The sequence below is a fragment of the Diabrotica virgifera genome, chromosome 3 (genome assembly GCF_917563875.1).
Source record: "Diabrotica virgifera virgifera chromosome 3, PGI_DIABVI_V3a".
NCBI lineage: Eukaryota > Metazoa > Arthropoda > Insecta > Coleoptera > Chrysomelidae > Diabrotica > Diabrotica virgifera.
The window spans coordinates 121,664,293-121,680,816 of record NC_065445.1 but is presented as its reverse complement, the minus strand read 5'-3'; the positions used below and the strand labels follow the sequence as shown (position 1 = coordinate 121,680,816).

General features: G+C 31.5%; 2 protein-coding genes across 3 annotated transcripts in view; both read left to right on the top strand.

Moving 5' to 3' along the window:
- The window catches only part of LOC114336185 (glutamate receptor ionotropic, kainate 2), a 93,070-nt gene that overhangs the window by 60,034 nt on the left and 16,512 nt on the right, over positions 1-16,524 (top strand). The window lies entirely within an intron of this gene.
- Positions 4,367-11,322, top strand: LOC126882059 (uncharacterized). Its single transcript, XM_050646883.1, has 4 exons — positions 4,367-7,177; positions 7,687-8,365; positions 8,536-8,719; positions 9,956-11,322. Exons 1-4 carry the CDS (start codon positions 7,165-7,167, stop codon positions 10,130-10,132), a joined length of 1,053 nt encoding a protein of 350 aa, XP_050502840.1. The 5' UTR covers positions 4,367-7,164; the 3' UTR covers positions 10,133-11,322.

Below are 16,524 nucleotides of genomic sequence, written 5' to 3'. Positions count from 1 at the left end.
TTGATTAAAAGATGGTTTAGAAAGAATAGAATCCACTCAACATTTATTTAATTAAGAAACAACAATAACAAAAAGAAAACTATTTGGAATTATAAATATTAATAGTTGCATTGGAATTATGATTACTATTAACGGTTAAAGTAAGACCGTGTTGCTCAAAATTATGAGTTTCAGAAATAGATGATGACGCCGACGTTTCTGGATTTTTTACATGAGACAACATATTAGCAATTTTTATTTGTCCATGTAATGAATTCTCCACATATCCCTCTGCTACGGTGTTGGATTTCCAACCCCCAACTTTTTCAACTGTAGGATGTCTCCACCTGTATTTGCTAATAATGTTGCTAAAGTACGTCTAAAACAATGTCCTGTAAACCTGTTAACATTTTCCAACTTTAAATAAGTTGCTATTTTTTTGGGAAAACTTCCTATAGCATTATGCCCAAAAGGCTGTCGTGTAATTTTACCAAATCTTATTTAATTGATGGATTCGACCATTACTTGATGGAAGTTCATTTTATCTCACAATAAAACACTGAAAAACGTTTGTTTCCTATACTTCCACAAAGTTGTATACAGGGCCGTCTTAACCCGGGGGTGCAAGGGGTGCGAGGCACCCGGGCGCCAAGTCAAAGGGGCGCAAGCTGAAAACTTGCTAGGCTTAAACTTACGCTTTTTGTCCTTAAAAAACTACAAATAACAAAAACATACAAGTGCACTTTCGATATTTTTTACAAAGTCTATTAATGCTCTATACACCTACGATATGGAAATGAAATATGAAACCCATTTAGATTATTCCGACAATAATTTCAAAAATGTGACGAGTATACTATTTTGAGCAATATTGGATGTCGAGTGACAATGAATCACCATCTTGTAAAATTTGAAATTTATAATTTTTCTTTCATGGAAAGTATATTGTTTTGGACAAACTCCGAAGAAAACTTAAAAGCAACACAATGTTTACATTTACAAAAAGAACTAGCGCTTGGAAATATATCTAATATAGATGGTGCAGATTTTTTCCATGAATTAGAATTATTGTTACCAATATTTTTTAAAAATATAGACAAAACTCCACTCGATATTTTAAGTTATATATTCTAAAATAATTTCTTCTCCGTTTTCCTAAATATGTCTACATGTCTAAGGATATATTTAACACTTCCAGATAAATAGCTGAAGGAGAAAGGTCTTTTTCTAAACTTAAATTGATCAAAAATAATTGGCTTTAATAAGTACCTATAGAAAAGAAAGTAAAAATAGATACCACCGAAGCAATAAAAACTTTTGCCAACTTAAAAGCTAGAAAAGTTGACTTTGATATACTTTAAAAAATTGGTATAGTTTATAACATTGATCTTTTTTGAATACTGAAACCATGTTTTTTAATATACAAGGTGGGCGAAAGAAAACAGTCCACCTCGATATTTGGCAGTATTTATTAGATTTTAAGGAAATGCAGAAATATTTTGATTTTTATATTGCAATTTTTTGGCATATATTTCATACTGGTGACGTCATCCATCTGAGCGTGATGACGTAATCGATCATTTTTTTAATGGAAATAAGGGTTGTGCGTAGCTCATTTGAAAGGGCGTTCAATTCCCTATTCAGAAAAATATAAACACTAATATCATTATTTATACAGGGTGGCCAAAAAAATCATTTTTGAATTAAATTAATTGACGCAAAATGGAAAACGTATGTAATTTATTTAACTTAAAATACATTGTACTGCTGTCAGAAAATAGAAAAAAAATGTTTATTTCACAAATACATATTTCTTTTCGCTAAAATGAAATCACAAACTAGTCCATTCTTTCACGGTTTTTGCTCTAAATTTTAAAGAACCGCTTGGATTGACATGAAATTTGGCATACGTATAGCTTACATGTCAAAGAAAAAAAGTGATATTGTGCCGATGTGTGCTTTTGTCCTGGGGGTGACTTTCACCCCCAATAGGGGGTGAAAAAATATATGTCCAAAATAAGTCCGGAAATGGGTAAACTAACTAATTTTAAGTAACTTTTGTTCTATAGAGCTTTTTCGCCAAGCCAACACTTTTCGAGTTATTTGCCAGTGAATATGTTCATTTTTCAACAATACTATAACCACATTTTTAGACGCTTTTTCGCAAATAACTCAAAAAGTAAGTATTTTGTCGAAAAAAAACTTCTTAGCAAAAATATAGCCTATAAAAAAGTAAAAAAAATGGTGTACGCGTTAGGTCTCTGGATCTCGTAGAACCGGAGTTATAGCCAATGAAACATAGATTCATATTCACCAAATTTCAAATAGAACATTTCGACGTGCAATATCCAAAAAATTAAGCACTTTTTGGGGAAAACCCATTATAATTTTTTTATAGTGTTTAAAAAAGCTTTATTTTTGTTTTTACAAAAAGTTTCTAGCATTAAAGTTAAGCAAGTTACGCTCAAAATAAAGTTGGTCCCTTTTGTTTTTTCAAAAAAAAAATCGGGAAGACCACCCTCTAATTAGCAAATTAAATGAAATTAAGCGTTACCGCTCCACAAATTATTTTACTTATGTTGTGTTTATATGATCTGTAAGTTTCATCGATTCAAAGTGCTTATTTTTGAAAAAAATTGGTTTCAAAGTAAAATTTTTAAAAATTTTAATTTTGAAAAATATGCTTTTTTTCAAAATAACTTAAAAATTGTTAGAGATACCAAAAATCTCAGAAAACAAAAAAAAGTCAGATTTGCTTTTCTGAATATCATGTATTTTTTTGTTTGTCTGTTAGACAAAAATTGATTAAGATTTGGTGTTTCTAAATTTGCATACATTCGGGGTCAGTGATTCGTTCAACCCATTTTAACTACAGCCCTTTCAATAATAAGGAGTTTGAACCGATGAAACTTACAGATCATATAAACAATATATACACGAGTCAATAAACTTGTGAAGTCGTAACGATTAAGTTCATTTAAGATACTAATTAGGGGGTGATTTTCTCGATTTTTTTACCAAAACCAAAAGGGACTAACTTTATTTTGAGCGTAACTTGTTTAATTTTGATGCTAGAAATTTTTTTTTAACAAAAATAAAGCATTTTTTAAACACTTTAAATAAGTTGTAATGAGTTTTCCCCGAAAGGTGCTTCATTTTTGGTTATTTCACATTAAAATATTCCATTTGGAATTTGACGAATATGAACCTACTTTTTATTAGCTATAACTCTGCTTCTACTAGGTGTAGAGACGTGATATATACACAATTTTTTAAAAAAATTTACAGGCTATATTTTTGCTAAGAACGTTTTTTCGACAAATTACTTACTATTTGAGTTATTTGCGAAAAACCGTCTAAAAGCGTGGTTATTTTGTTGAAAAAATGAACATATTCACTGCCAAATAACTCGAAAAGTATTGACTTAGTGAAAAAACTCTATAGAACAAAAGTTACTTAAAATTAGCCAGTTTATCCATTTCCTGACTTTCTTTGGACGAATATTTTTTCACCCACAAGAGGGGGTGAAAACCACCCCCAGGGCAAAAGCACATATCAGCACAATATCACTTTTTTTCTTTGACTTGTTAGCTATGTGTATGCCAAATTTCATGTCAATCCAAGCGGTTCTTTAAAATTTAGAGATTTTGCAATATTTTACCGTTAAAGAACGGACTAAACAGCTTCTCAGCTACCTCTTGGCAGTTTGAACATTTAATTTAAGCGAAAAGCAATGTTTATTTGCCAAATGGATATGCTTTCCTATTTTCTGACAGCAATAGAATGTATCTTAAGTTAAATAAATTACATAGATTCTTCTTTTTCTGCCAGTTAATTTAATTCAAAAAATATTTTTTGTCCAATCCTGTATAAATAAAGATATTAAAGTTTCTATTTCTAAATAGACAATTGAACATCCTTTCAAATGAGCTACCACACACGACCCCTATTTCCATTAAAAAAAAATCGTTGAATATGTCATCATGCCCAGATGGATGACGTCACCAGTATGAAATGTATATCAAAAAATTGTAATTTAAAAATAAAAATTGACCTGTTTGGGCAATTCCTTCAAATCTAATAACTACTGCCAAATATCGAGGTAGACTGTTTTCTTTGGCCCACCCTGTATAAATAAAGAAAGCAAACATAATTAGTTTTAATTTTAGCGTACCTATAACCTATTAATCTTCTGACAAAAGGGGGCGCAAAGATGAGTCTTGCACCCCGGCGCCGTGTATGGTTAAGACGGCCCTGGTTGTATAGTTGTAATAAATTTTGTGGAAGTATAGAAAACAAACGTTTTTCAGTGTTTTATTGTGAGACAAATCTTATTTGTAAAAAAAATCTATCAGAGTCAATGTTATTACGAAGGTCACAGTATTGCTTTATTATTTTTATCGATTCCGATTTTGTAATTACAAATGTACGGGAAGAGTAGGTTTTTGTGACAGGAATCACTATTATAATTCGATTTTCTAAAATATCCAGGTCACTTATTTTCATTTTTAAAAGTTCATCGCACCTAAAGGCTCCGGAAATGCCAATAATTAAAGCAACCTAAAAAAATTTAATATAACATATATTTAATATGCACTAAATAAATTAAAATTACCTTTTGAGGAAGATATTCTATCGGGGCATTTTTTAAAAATGTATCGATGTCTGCTTCAGAAAAAACACTTGACTTTTTAGCTTGATATCCCACATTCTGCCTTTTCAAAAATGCCCGCAATTTTGCGTATTTACTAATATCAACATTATTTAATACTGCTCGCAACATCGAATATCTTGACCATAATGTGGAGGCTTTACTTTGTTTGCTCATTTCACAAAAATAAGCAAGAAGTACCGTCTCAGAGGTATGCTGCACACCTTTAGCCACGCACCATTTACTGTATAGTTCATAGGTGTTTTCATACCTCTCCCTGCTTTTTTCAGGAATTATTCCTTCAGTAGCTCTCTCTGCAGCTATCCGCAGTTCTGGTGGCGTACATTCAAATTCACTATCAGACATTTTTGTAAAATAAACACAATTTGATTATATGTACAATTAATGGCGTCGTGTATCGCCTAAATGTCAGATTCAACAAACTTGTTTTGTTACCTAGCAACGATCTCACAGGTTACTTAAAATAATTCATCTTATCACATAATGAAAATGGATACAGATATTTGAAACGAAATTATTATTGGTAGATTGTGAGTATTAGAAATCCATAAACTACTAACCGATTGTGAGTAAAATAGTATACAAACCTCGCGGGAACTCATTCTAGCCTCGCGTCTGTAGTTTACCTTGCCGCTCGGCTGAAATAGAGTACTTTCCCGCTAGGTATGTATTATACCAGGGGTGGCCAAACTACGGCTCGCGAGCCACATGCGGCTCTTTGAAGGATTACTTGTGGCTCTCGATTGTACCCGAGTTATTTTTCAATTTTGTATTAGATATGATTTTAAAAAATTATTATCGTTCCATAATATGTGTTTCAAAATGTCTTTTAATTTACTGACAACAAACATGAAAGACTTTGTAACAAATTCCATTTCCATCCAAGATAAGAATGATATGACACATCGAAAACTGCACTAACGAACATTACATAAGAGTGGCGCAATGTAAATGTCAGTAATCAACCGAATCCAGACCGATTTTTGTATAACTCTTGCTACAGATGTAATTTGTAATTTGTATTAGGTACACATTTTGCATTTAAGTCATTTTACTCGACTTAGAAAATTTTTTTTACCATATTATACTAGAAAAACTTAACGAGTAGGTATATAAAAAAGCCGGAAGGAATATTGACCGAACTCCAAAATAGATTTGAAGACTTAAAATATGTTAAATCGTCTCTTCATTTTTTTCCGAATTCATTTGAAATGAACATAGGTGAATTTTTTATTATTACCAATATATGACCCAAACAACATCTGGAGAATTAAAATTAATAGAGACGCAAGAAGATCAAGCTCGAAAATAAAACTATAAGTCGACGCCGAATACCGAATTTTGGAAATTTGTTCCAGAATCCAAGAAGGTACCCTAAAAAAGAATGCTTGTCGAATTATTTCCATATTAGGAACAACGTACTTGTGTGGACCATTTTATTCCATTTTATAATTCGTGAAATCCTAACACCGATCAATATTACCTAACCAGCATCTAAAAGAATTACTGAGAAGTCACATATTAATCACCAAATTCTAAAGAATTATCGAAAGAAGGATAACAAAAACGTAATTAAGTTTAAATATTTCGTAATTGTATTTCGGTTTTCAGTAAGTAAAAGTTCTGTTAAAAAAATTGTAAATACCTTCTATAGATACAGTTGTTCTCATGAACATTTTTCAGTGCGTCACAGTTTTTCGATTTCTCTCTAATACATTAAGTTAGATGAGACGGAAAAAGCGGCAGCTCCGTGATTAAACACAAAAATAATGCAGCATTACAATGGTTATATACATAAGATGTCTATTCCTAACCTACGTTTGATTCGTTGATATTCAGAATGCGCGTTTTTTCTAGCTAATCAAATACACGTATTACGAACATTTGACGAAAACTTCGTCCATTTTGGCCATTTTTTAGAAGTGTCAAAGAGTCAAGTGACGGTTATTAGTCAGGTCAGTATTTTGTGTACCTGTCATTTCGAAATTTCGAATTCGACTTCACTTGTGTTTCACAACGTCTTTGTGCATTATTTTGTGTTTTGGTTTAGAATTTAGTTCGTTAAAAGTTAGTTTTGTATTTTGGTTTAGAATTTAGTTCGTTAGAAGTTAGTTTAGTTCGTTAATTAGTTAGAAGTTAGTTACGTTTAGTTAGTTAGAAGAGTTAGGGCGAAGATGCCGAGGTATACGGAAAAGGAGCAAATTTTAATATTAAAATTGCTCCAATATTTTCAATTAGAAAAGGAAGCTGGACAAACTTTGTTACCAATCTCTGCTGTTCGTGAAGTAAGTTTCAAAATACTCTTAAAATAAAATTGGTTTACCTACTGTTTATTTCAGCGTGTTGCTGAAGCATTAGGAATTTCTTTGCCAACTGTAAGACGATTGGCAAATGAAGGGATACAAAAAGATTTTGATTATTCCAGCAAACTGAGCCAATCACACGCCGCTTGTCGTGAACCCAAATTGATTTTTACTAAATACCAACATACCATCAGGAATCGTGTTTACAGAATGTTTAGTAAAGGTAAGTTAAAGTAGGTTAGTTAACATTTATCATAATTCTGATAGAAAGGCAGGAGTAACTAACTTTCCAGAAACATTTCTTTAAAAAAATTGTTACTGACCAGTATGTAATTACATAGTACATAAACTATATAGAAGTGAAAAGTGGTTATAAAAAGATAACTGAATTAGGTACCAAACTTTACCAGATAAATGGGTAAACTTACTTACAATATTGTAATAAAGATCCTCTTTAGCCCTAGTCCTTTTTGCGTTTTTGCTGAAGTTTATTCATTTAGATCGAACATTTTGGGAAAATACATAGATTTGTAGTCTAAATATATATATTTTATAACTCTTATACTTTGGATTATTCAAAAATGCTTACTACGATTTATGAAAGGAGTACTGTTGCATATAGGATTTAAATAGACAAATTCCTAATATCAAAATTTATGTGTTACTTTACATTCTTAATATTGTTTCTAGAGGAATCACTATAGTGTCTTATCAGTTTTTCGTTCGTTTTAGGTGAACATGTGACTCTCAAGACCCTAAAAGAAAAGCTCGAGGAAATGGATGAGGTTCAGATTTCCGTTGCTGCACTTCATCGAGTTTTAGAAGAATTAAAATTCAGATGGGTAAATTGTAGTTTTTCTAACAGAAAGTATTTAATGGAACGACCAAATGTTACCTTAAAGAGACTCCAATTTTTAAAAGCCTACAAGGAAAATCAAAACAGTGTATGTCCGTTAAAACCAGTTTTCTTGGATGAAACGTGGATATTCAGTAAAGGTGGATTCCGAAAGAGCTGGCAAGATGGCAGTAGTTATGCAGTCAGAAAGAAGAGTGGAGAAGGTGTACGATACATTGTCCTTCATGCAGGTTCTGAAAATGGGTTTATTGAAAACGGTGAACTCATTTTCAAAAGTGGAAGTAAATCTGGTGACTACCATGATTCGATGAATTCGGATAATTTCGGAAAATGGTTTGAGCATCAGCTTTTACCAAACTTAGAAGAACCTTCATTGATTATAATGGACAATGCATCATACCATTCAACTTTGGTTGAAAAAATACCAAATGCAAGTTGGGCAAAACATTCTCTAATAGAATGGTTGACAAACCGACGCATTAGCTGTTCAATATCTATGATGAAGTTTGAGTTATTGGATATTGTAAAGAAGAATCTACCAGATAAGGTATTTAAGTACGTATTAGAATTTATTTATTAAATGACATTTTAATATATTTTGTTTTACAGCTTGGATAGATTGGTCCTTAAATATGGCCATCATATACAGATAAAGAAGTACATATTAACATACTTCTTAAAAAAATTTTGTATTAGATGGGATTTTGATATATTTTGTTTTACAGGTTTGATAGACTGGCCCTTCAATATGGCCATCGTGTCTTGAGACTGCCTCCATACCATTGTCAATTTAATCCAATAGAGAATGTTTGGTCTGACTGCAAAAGGTATTACGATGCCAATATAACTTCTTCTGGCGTTACAAATGAAGCCACAGTAATAAATGTTTGGAAGAAATCATTACAACAGGTAATAGTATATTAAGTATGGAGAACGGTAAGGGTTTTATACCGATCGAAGACAATTGTTTGGAGGAGGAGCGGGGCGACGACTCCAATTATTGTCTGAGATCGGTTACCTTAACGCTCGACATGCTTATAACGTTTTTTTGCACGATTGATACCATTATAAATTATAAAATTAAACATTTTCGTCATATTGACTAGTTTCATTCATTTTATCAAGATAGATATATTGTTTGTTAGGTAGTAACTAGGGTGCATAACAACAATAGAGAATTGAGTTTTTATTTAGTTGTCAATAATTTTAAGTACAATTTTGATTATTATAAATTAAAATATGAGCGAAAGTGAATTTGAAGAAATTGAACGGGCTTGGGAAGAAGGGTGTTCCGCAATTATTCCCGAAAAATCCAAAATCCGTTATCAAAATACCTACCAAAGTTTTAAAAAATGGTGCGAAGACAAGAATTTAAGAATCGAAGAAAAGACTCTATTGGCATATTTCGTTCAAAGACATATGCAGTTGAAAGCTCCTGGAAGCCTCTGGGCAGAATATTCAATGATTAAATCCACCGTTTTTCTTTATGATGGCATTGATATTTCCAAGTTTTCAACTTTGATCGCGTATTTGAAGAGAAAAAATAAATTCAAATTAAGAGATTTTTTAACTCGACGGTAAGTGAATTACTTACCGTCGAGTTGGAGTACTTACTGTCGAGTTGGATTACTTACCGTCGAGTTGCTAGTAAATGTCACCTACTGATGTAAACTCTGTCACGGTAAACAGTCAAAAATGATCAATCGTGCAAAATTATATTTTTTTAATTCTTAGGTAATAATTTACTATTCGAATTGGAAAATAAGCCACAATTTAATTTGAAAAAAATATTTTATTGACGTTTCCTTTTCCATTTTGGACGTCGTTATCCAAATACAAAATATTAATAAATTAAACCAAAATGTTGTTGCTTAGTAAAAAATTCTTCTAATTTAATTTAATCTGACTCATTCATATCGCCAATTCAGTCTTATCTTATACATTTTAAAGTAGAATACTTTAAAATGATATTGCCGATATTTATGAGGCGTTCCTGGGACGACTTTATTGAAAGATAGTTCATTCGATTACATGAAATTAACCGTAACTAAAGAATTTTTCCCAATTAGAATAGTAAATTACATAAATGCCACAAAGAATTAGCTTCAGAACAATATTTACGTAATAACTTTGCTCTAATTTAAGGTCACACCAGAAAAGTGGAGGAAGTATGTTAGACATGCAGAAAAACTTATTGACGAATATTGGGAGACGGCAAAGAGAATGGACACAAGCCACATATCTCCTATAATTATTGATTTAAATGAATCGGATTCTGACTCGTCAGATGACGATTTTGTGGAAATGTCAGAAATAAACTGACACTCATTCTAGCAAGTGCTACCATACTGTCAACATGTGAGCAAGTCGAATTAGAGCTCAGATGGTATCTAGAGCATATTACATGCAATATTTTGAACATCTATGTTTAAGCTCGCATATTTCATCTATGTTTCCTTGACGTAGGTGTTTTTACTCATCAACAACCCATCACATTTTACCCATCACAACCTTAAAGGGTTTCTACCCATATATTTTTATAATATTGTATTTTGGTGGTTAGCATGTTGGATCACTTAAGCACTGATGATGATTGGTCATCCAATCGAAAACTAGTTCGGTGATGTAGCCCTTTTTAGGGATATTCAAATATATACCTTTTATAAAAGATTTTATATGTCTTTATATTTTCTAACTTTCTCATGGTAATATTTAGTGTTATTTAGTTCCTATATTCCTAGTATCTCCCAGTTATTTAGTTGTGTGTGTTGTGTCACCTAATCTACTTTCATTTCTAGATTATGCAGGCAGGTATTTCAAAAGATCAATTACTACTTTAGCTCCAAGTGGTATGTTTTTAGTACCTTCGGTATCATTTTTAGTATTTCTACAACAAATAGTCAAATTTTCTAGTCAAAACCATAATCATATCCAATGGAACCAATTATCATCCAATTCTTATATGACAGAAATATTTCACCATGGATTGGTCTCTATGGATATATCGTGATGAAAACATTCCCACTGGCAGAAATTTGCTATAATTTTATCTGCTATGGGTGTAATTTTGTATCCCCAGTTTCACCTATTTTGGCATTATCCGCTAGATGAACAAACTTTTTCATTTATTAGTACCTGTCTCTGTTCATAGTGTTGTAAACAGAGGGAGCTCCTAGGTCCTCACCTAATGAGAAGTATAACCTTTCTTGTAGTCATCTATTATACCCAGTTAGATAACATCTTATATATTATTTATTTTTTGGGCGTACGTAATAATTTCTTCAGTAAGTAATTTTGCAAAAAAAATTGAATTGTAATGAATTTCTCAGAGCTTTTTAACGTTTTTAAACAATTATTCAGCCAGATAATCTAAAGTTATAAGTAAGACACTACACTTAGTTAAGTATCATTTATACTCAAAAGAAATCTTAAATACAGAAAAGGTTTTAATCTTATCTTACACTGATATTCAAATTCTACTTTTCAGTTACTTCAATAAACTATTATTATTATTACGCATTAGTGAATAAATTGTTTTTATGATTAGAATTATACTTTAATTATGTAATTAATTTAAAAGTTACCTAATAAACATTTTGACAACAGTCTTTTTTTACTTATACTATTGCCAAAAAGCAGTAGTGCGAATAGAAGACATAACATCAGAAGCAATAGAAATGCAAAGAGATGTTCGACAAGGGTGTACACTTTTACCAATATTATTGAATATATACATACTCGGAAGACATATAATAGGTGATCATAAATAACCTGAGATACGCAGATGATACAGTTTATTTAGCTGAATAACATGAAGACATACAGACACTGCTTAATTAATAAAGTATTAAGTATTAATTAATTAATATTAATATATTATAATTAATATTAATAAAATAGGTATTAATTAATAAGTAAGTAAAGAATATGAAATATCGCTCAACATAAGCAAGACAAAATATATGATAACAAAGACAACAGGAGATTCGTGAGATATATGTATATGTACAGAATCAGCCTATAGGGCTTTTTAACGCTTCGCATTTGTTTTTTGTCCTATAATATTAATTATCTACGGCATACGATACTGATATCTACCCATGATAAAAATCAAAGACTTATGACATAGATATATTATACGATATATATGTCAAGTGCCTGAAACAAATGAAAAAAGCGTTGAAGAGCCCTATTGAAAGAGTAAGAGAATTCAAATACCTAGATACAACCATTAATGAAAACAATAACAGCTCACAAAAAATCAAATCGTAATCGGACAGGCCAGAAGCACATTTACAAGAATAAAGAGGCTTTTCTGCTGTAGAGACCATAAGTTAAAAATATGACTGCTGAGGTATTATCCGCACTATACTATGGGATGGAAAGCGTGGACACTGAAGAAAATTGGCGTGAGGAGACTAGAGACATTCGAGATGTACCGAAGAGTGCTAAATATCTCATGAGTAGATAGAATAACCAACGTGGAGGTAATGAGACTTACGCATAAGGAACGAGAAGAACTAACAAATAAGAAGAAAACTGAGATATATGGGACATGTGATGAGAGATGTATATCTAATACTCCAGGTCATTATGCACGAAAAAGATCCATAGTAAGGAGACGTAACTCATGGCTGAAGAACCTTAGGAACTGGTTTGGATGTAATAATGAATTATTTAGAGCCGCGGTTTCAGAAATAAAGATCGCTCTGATGATTGCCAACTTTTGAAGCGGAGACAGCACCTAGAGAAGAAGATAAAAACACAGTTTATGGATAGTTTTGTGTCATTTTTTAATGTTTCCATATTTATAAATTTAATTAACAATATTGTTTACTTTTTAATTTTATTAATATACGGAATTACCCACTTTATAAAAAATACCTACATGTTAACATATTGTGTAAAAATCAAATCTACTAAATTACTAATTAGTTTAATTCCCCAAGCTTTTCACTTATGGCTAAGTACGATTCTGGCATCTGTCAGATTCGTCAATAATTACATGAAATAAGTCTCGACACACCCAATACAGTATATGACGTCATAATTAATGACGCACTGAAAAATGATCATGAGAACAAGAATAGATACTTTTTGAATAAGTATTTTATTGCGGCTCGCGAAAAACTTCAACTTGTGAAAAGTGGCTCGGACTATTAAAAGGAGTAAAATTAAACAATATTGATATCCATTTTTAATTTATTCAGCCTCTTAAACATTAGCAAAACACAAAAGAAAATAAAAACAATTATATAACATCTCATTTGTGAAAAACAAGCTAAATTTTTTTACTGCCGTTTTCTTCATGGAAGGTTAATGTCACTCAAATACAATAAAATTTACATGAAAAGATTTGTCTCGAAATAACAATAAATTCATATCATTGCGCTAACTCTGAATTTTAATTATTAAGGGCGTAAATTGAAATAACGTACATAAGATAGAAAGAGAAAAATATTTTGTGAAAAGGAACCAACCCCATAAATCTTTCTCCAGGTATTAAAGTTTCTTACCTTATAGATAATAAATGACAATTCTTGCAATTCGTATATATGTACAATGACAAGTCAGTCTCATGCTTTGTTAACCTTTTTTCAATAGTGATAAAATTTATACTAATAATTTTTATGGAGAGGACAGTTTTACCTAGGGACTTCAAAAATGTGAAAATTGGAAAAAATCCTTTGTAAAAAGTATAAAATTTTTATTAAAAATCCCTTTAAGGGCTACATCACAACAAAACGTTTTAGATTTTATAAAAAATCATCATCAGTGTTAGACAGATTGGATGCCAGCTGAGCCACCAAAGAAATATTCGGCTAAAAACCCTTTAAATACAATATGGATGTATTAAAGGTGCATACTTAAATAAAATGCGTTAGGATGGATATATGGCAATAAGGATAATACCCTTAAGTAAGGTATTGAATTTCCCAACACGTAGGATGCAAATTGAGTTGTTTGCATTCCAATGACTTAATGGCAACTGAGTTTGTTAGCATGTATCCATCCTAAAGCATTTTATTTAAGTACGCACCTTTAATGCATCCATATTATATTTTAAAGGGTTTTTACCCGAATATTTCTTTGGTGGCTCAGCTGGCATCCAATCTGTGTAACACTGATGATGATTTTTTATAAAATTGAAAACGTTTTGTTGTGATGTAGCCCTTAAAGGGATTTTTAATAAAAATTTTATACCTTTTATAAATGATTTTTTCCAATTTTTGTGATTGATGGTATACAGCCAACTACAGGAAAAATGTTTCTTTTCCTTGTGGATTTTCAAAAAGTGATTCCCGTAAACTTTAATTACAATTTACTCCCTATTTAATCAAAATTTACAGTTAGCGTACTGATATTAAATTGTTGTAATTTGGAGATGAATCTATTCATGTAACTTTTAGGGCCGGTTGTTCGAACGCTAATCAAAAATGATCATTATCAAATATTTAATTACTGTCACCAACTGTCAATGTCAACTTTGTTTGGGTTGTTGAAAACATAATTATGGATTACAATTATGAAATTAGTTAATCAATTATGTTAATAATTGTTATGTTAATTGATTAACTAATCTCATAATTATAATCAATTATGTTTTCAGCAACCCAATCAAAGTTGACATTGACAGTTGGCGACAGTAATTAAATATTTGATAGTGATCATTGTTGATTAGCGTTCGAACAACCGGCCCTTATTGTATTTGCTTGACATTAAATTTTCCATAAGATGTGTGCGGTGTGCGGTGTCCTTTCAAAACTCTTTGTTTTATTTTTATTTTTCGTTCTAAAAACTTTAATTTTATAATTAGACAAGGCGAAAACGGAGGGTTCGTTGGAAAAAAATATTCCCATGAGATGTTTTTGCATACTCACATTCATGAGACACTCCAGAATAAAGTTCAAGAAGTCGCCAACGCGAAAAGTGGTCCCAATTTTTTTAAACATTTTTTTTTAACAAATTGCAAATGTTAGTATTTACTGCCCGGACAAATTTTGTTTAGATTTTCTAGCCATTCTGAATAAAAAAGGTTTGTTGTAATTTTTCTCTAAAGTTGATCGTTTTCGAGTTATCGGCAATTTAAAATTGAAAAAAAAAAACAAAAAAGGCGATTTTCAAGGCCTAAAAGCACCAGTAAAAAATATTATTTTTGAGGTTACCAAGTGCCTAAATTAAAGTTCAAACCTTCTGTTATCCGTTCCCGATGTGTATTTTGGGCTTATTTTATTTTAAACTATTGTTTTTTTTAATGAATAACCATTTTCAATTTCGTTGCAACACGAAACTACAGCCGCATCATTATTCCAGTTCAATTAGAGAGTCCAGCAAGCACCACTACCGGTTTGGAAACTTATTAGTCTCTCATCAGGAGGCACATATGCTGCTCTTTCTGACCTAACTAGGACAAACCCCGGCGTGCAGTCAAGGATTGCAACGAACCAGTGGCGGCTGGTCAGGGTCGGCAGGGTCGGCAGTGCCGACCCACACATTTATGGACACATAGATTTTTTTAAATATTTAATTTAATCAGAGTTGATGATATTCGTTACTGTGAAATAAAAAAATATCTGTGAGATAATACAGACTAAATTTTATTCATTGTTTTTAAAAGAATTCGATCGATCCCATACGTTAAGTGATCTCTGTGCGCTGTGCGTAAGAGACTTTTCAAAAATGATCCTATAGCCATGCACCCGATTGCGATTGTATGTTTTCGGCAAGCCGTCCCCAGATTGAAGATTTGCTTGTAATTAGAAGCTATGGAGTATTAGCCGATAGGCAACCAATTATACATTTCCCTTATCTACGGTAGCAAGACACGTACCTAGCCACGTGTACTAGCCACGTACATTGCTATCGCGCCCGGGATAAAATTATGAAATAGGTAAGTAGGTAGTTTTACGTCGTTTAATGATTGATATTGTAATTTTTTTAAGTTGTTAGGAATAACCATTTAGGTGACAGGATGAATCGGAGGATTCGTTACATCAAGTTAATTATAGAGAACAAATAAAATTGTTTAACAAATGTTCTAATTTACTTTCTGAATCGAAGACATTTAACGGCGTACCTAAAACAGCACAGAATGAAAGAATCAATTAGTAGTTACATTTTGATGCTTTTCGGTAGAAGTAGACGAAACTACTGATAGAGGTAACATGTCATTCACAAGTATCAAATTGTTCTTCGATACGCGTTACGTCTAATATTTATGAGAGGTTTTTAGGTTTTCAGACGTGAGTAGAAGCCATAAGACCATATTTTTGGTGTTTTAAAGGACATATTAAAATTTTCTGATATCAAAAATAAATTGGTAAGGCAAATTTATGACGGCGCTGCCTTGGTGTCCGGTGAACTGTATGGTCTCCAGGCAAAAGTTAAAACTATTGCAGAAGGCAAAACTATTATTTACTCACTGTTATAAGTCATTGACCTCTTTGACGATTCAAAATTTAAAAGTTACGCCAAAGAATTTTCAAAATATTTATCTATTAGACAAGTTCATTAAAATTATCCATCATTCTTTAATCAAATAAAATAAGAAAATGGATTAACAGGTTTATATGCTGATCCAAATATTTTCGGAAGGTGGGATAAGTTACAAAATATGTATAATTTTATATACTGCAATTCATTAGGTACAACAAACTGTTCCTGAAATTAATAAATTATTTTGCTCAAATGTGGGCAAATTCTGCCTCAAATGA

What these genes read in the sequence shown, in the direction of transcription:
- LOC126882059 (XM_050646883.1), top strand. An exon ending in CTACCAGATAAGGTATTTAA is followed by an intron (nt 8,366 to 8,535) that starts GTACGTATTAGA and finishes TTTGTTTTACAG; the next exon opens with GTTTGATAGACTGGCCCTTC. An exon ending in GGAAGAAATCATTACAACAG is followed by an intron (nt 8,720 to 9,955) that starts GTAATAGTATAT and finishes CTCTAATTTAAG; the next exon opens with GTCACACCAGAAAAGTGGAG.